At 38.3% G+C, this 3,083-nt stretch overlaps 1 protein-coding gene across 1 annotated transcript; it reads left to right on the top strand.

Annotated features, from left to right (window-relative positions):
• Window positions 1–901: 901 nt before the first annotated feature.
• On the top strand, window positions 902–2,681 carry LOC107898297 (uncharacterized). The gene is made up of 4 exons (XM_016823814.1): window positions 902–973; window positions 1,094–1,204; window positions 1,678–1,824; window positions 2,196–2,681. Exons 1-4 carry the CDS (start codon window positions 902–904, stop codon window positions 2,679–2,681), a joined length of 816 nt encoding a protein of 271 aa, XP_016679303.1.
• The last annotated feature ends 402 nt before the right edge of the window (window positions 2,682–3,083 follow it).

Here is a 3,083-nt window from a genome sequence, read left to right as displayed (position 1 = left end):
GGTTCTTAAGAAAGCATGTCACTTGCCAGTTCAAATGGAACATAAAGCAATGTGGACAATTAAGCAAGTAAACATGGGCTATGAATCTGTTGGATTTCACTGAACTGGAGGAGATTAGGCAAAATGCCTACGAAAACACTACAATTTATAAGGAAAAGACCAAACGATGGCATGATAGAATTGTTTTGCAGCGACAATTTATAGTAGGTCAGCAAGTTTATTATTCAATTTTAGATTGAAATTGCACCCGGATAAATTGCGCTCACGTTGGTTTGGACCTCTCGAAGTTGTCAAAGTATTTCCTCATGTTGCAGTTACAATCAGAGATTTACATGATAGACACCAATTCAAAGTGATTGGTCAACGATTGAAACATTATCTTGGGAATATTGATCAAAAGAATGTAGAGACCATTAAATTGGTCGAACAATTTTAATTTTTAATTTTTTTCTGCAATTTATTACTTGATAATTTTATTTTATTTTTGCTTCTGTTCAAGATTGTTTTATTATTTTTATTTTTATTTTTGCAGAATAATTAGGTACCATTGTTGACGCACTTGGGCTTTATTGTCACGCAGTTCGTACTATAGTACTGTCACTTCTGACTCTGCAATAATGACGGCAGATCAGAAATTTAAGATCCCACCATTTGATCAAAAGTCACCTAGCCATCTGATTTGTCTGAGTGGGCACAATCCTCATTGGACATAATTATTCCCACCAGCTTTATTTCTCTTCAGAAAATCACGTCTTTCCATCTTCTTCTTTCACTCACTATAAACCTCTCTTCACTATGCCGACTGTGAAACACCCAAGCAACCATTTTTATTCACTTTCCCTTGCCCAAGTTCGTACCTTTACACCTTTAAATCATCTTCACTCCACAAAATAAACAAAATATGGCAAGAACGAGAGGATCGGTCAAGAAAGCCACCAAGCCTGTTGAAGAACACTTATCACCTGCAACTGCAGTTTAGGAGTCAAAATCCTCCATGCCAACGACGAAGGAAAAGGAGCTGGTGATATTTTTAATGAAAGAGGCCAAGGATCGGTTTCAAAACATCTTAAAGCGAAACTTTCACTGAGAACAGGGAATTCTCCATTCGCAACAACAGGACTTGGGCAAACAAGTTTCCAGAACCATCACTAGGTTGAAGTGGGAAACTTTCTGCACACATCCTCGAAGCTATTCTCCTTCATTGGTATGTGAGCTTTACGCTAACCTTTATGACCATGAGTTGGAGTTTATCTTTGTTCGATAAGGTTTAATCCCATAGGATGCTACAAAAATCAATAAGCTGTAAACACTAAGGTGGATGTCGATGAACACTCCAATTTTATTGAGGATATCACAGACGATAAAAGGGACTTGTTGGTGAGGGATTCATGTGTCAAAGAAGCATTGTGAACGGGTTCACATCAAAAGAATTATATGATGCACCGCCATTTCCTGACACTGCAAAGCAAAATCTGGTTTCATTTTGTCAACTGCAGGTTACTGCCATCCACTCATAGCACCACAGTCAACCTCGATAGAATGTCCCTCATATATTCTATTGTGAATGGTAGAAAGATCGATGTCAGTGCAATACTCCACCAGGAAATTACTAACTGCGGTGCAGGGCAAGCTAGAATTTTGGTTTTCCCATCATTGGTGTTGTTATTATGCTAGTAGAAAAAGATCGTGCCCTATGATGATGAGGAAGTCTTGGAAAATAAGGGCCTAATAAATAAAGCATCTATTGAAAGAATTAATCGTGGCAAAGATACACCGACAATGAAGGAGGCAAAGACCGACAAGACAAGGAAGGGCAAAACCAAGGTAGAGACCAAATGAATGAACTTGACTGTAGAGACATTATTGTTGCGCAAAATGAAGGATATTGAGAAGTTGGCCAATTCCATCAGCAATAAGTAGATCAGGCTTGTTGCGAACAAAATTTGTTCTACACTTATACTAGGGCCTATAACAACTCTATTGTAGCCACATTATGTCAGTTGTGACTTACCCTACTCCCAGAATTTCTAGTGTTCCCACCGATTATCTGAGAGTATGAACCCTCCTCTGAGGAAGATGACCTAGGGAACTGAGACAGATTGATGGAATCCCCTCCCATTGTGCACATCTCTGATGTTGAGAAAGAAAAAAACTCAAGAGACGTTGAGGGGTGCATGCGACAGATTGATAGCTAGGTCGAGGGTGACTGCATTGTTGGTCAAGAAGCACTTGCTATTGAGGAGGAAGTTGACGTGGAAGAAGAGGACGTCCATGTTGAAGTTGTGAACGAGAAGGGCCAGAAAGAAAATTCTGAGACAGAAGCTACTGAGAAAGAATCTGTAAAGGACATTGTCAATGCATTCGAGTTTATGGGTGCAAGTATTGATAATCTAGAGCGAGATGGATCTAAATTGGTGAAAGCTGCAAAGGTAACCAGTGAGGAGCACCATAGCTCATTAGCGATAGTGGTTTATACAGGACCACTCAAGGTGACCTTTACTACACACGAAACAACTGGTGATGCCAGGGAAGTGCCAAAAACTAAGGAGCGATCTAAGGACCGTGCGAAACCTAAAGAAAAGAAAAGAAACCGCTCCAAAGACAAAAAGTACAAGAAGGAGGAGAAAAAGAAGAGGAAGAAGAAACATCGTGCAACCACATTGATGGCTAAGGAAAACTGAGTTAGTTTATGTTAAGTTTTAGCTGTAGTATTCATGCATTACATGTAGCACTAATTTTCATTTTATTAGTGCACATTGTGATTGCATTTTGCAGCAAATACCAATTCTTAAAAATGTTTAATGATTATTTAAAACTGAAATCCAACATCAACAATCCATGCAATAATTCCAATATATCAGAAAGGAAAATCCCCATGCCATAGTCCACAATTTAAAATAAAGTCCCAAAAAGTTATTAAAACAAACCCATAGCAAAGTCCATAAAAATTCATAAAATGATATAAAGTCCATATTTTATTAAAAAGTTCACATCTGAGAGTATCACTAAAAATCTACATCCAAGTCCTAATTACGAGGATTACCAGAAATATACACATAAGATGGATGAGCTTACAAGCTCAG

This window comes from Gossypium hirsutum, chromosome D04, assembly GCF_007990345.1.
Source record: "Gossypium hirsutum isolate 1008001.06 chromosome D04, Gossypium_hirsutum_v2.1, whole genome shotgun sequence".
Lineage (NCBI taxonomy): Eukaryota > Viridiplantae > Streptophyta > Magnoliopsida > Malvales > Malvaceae > Gossypium > Gossypium hirsutum.
Note: the sequence above shows the minus strand (reverse complement) of the source record. Positions and strands in the feature narration are given on the sequence as shown.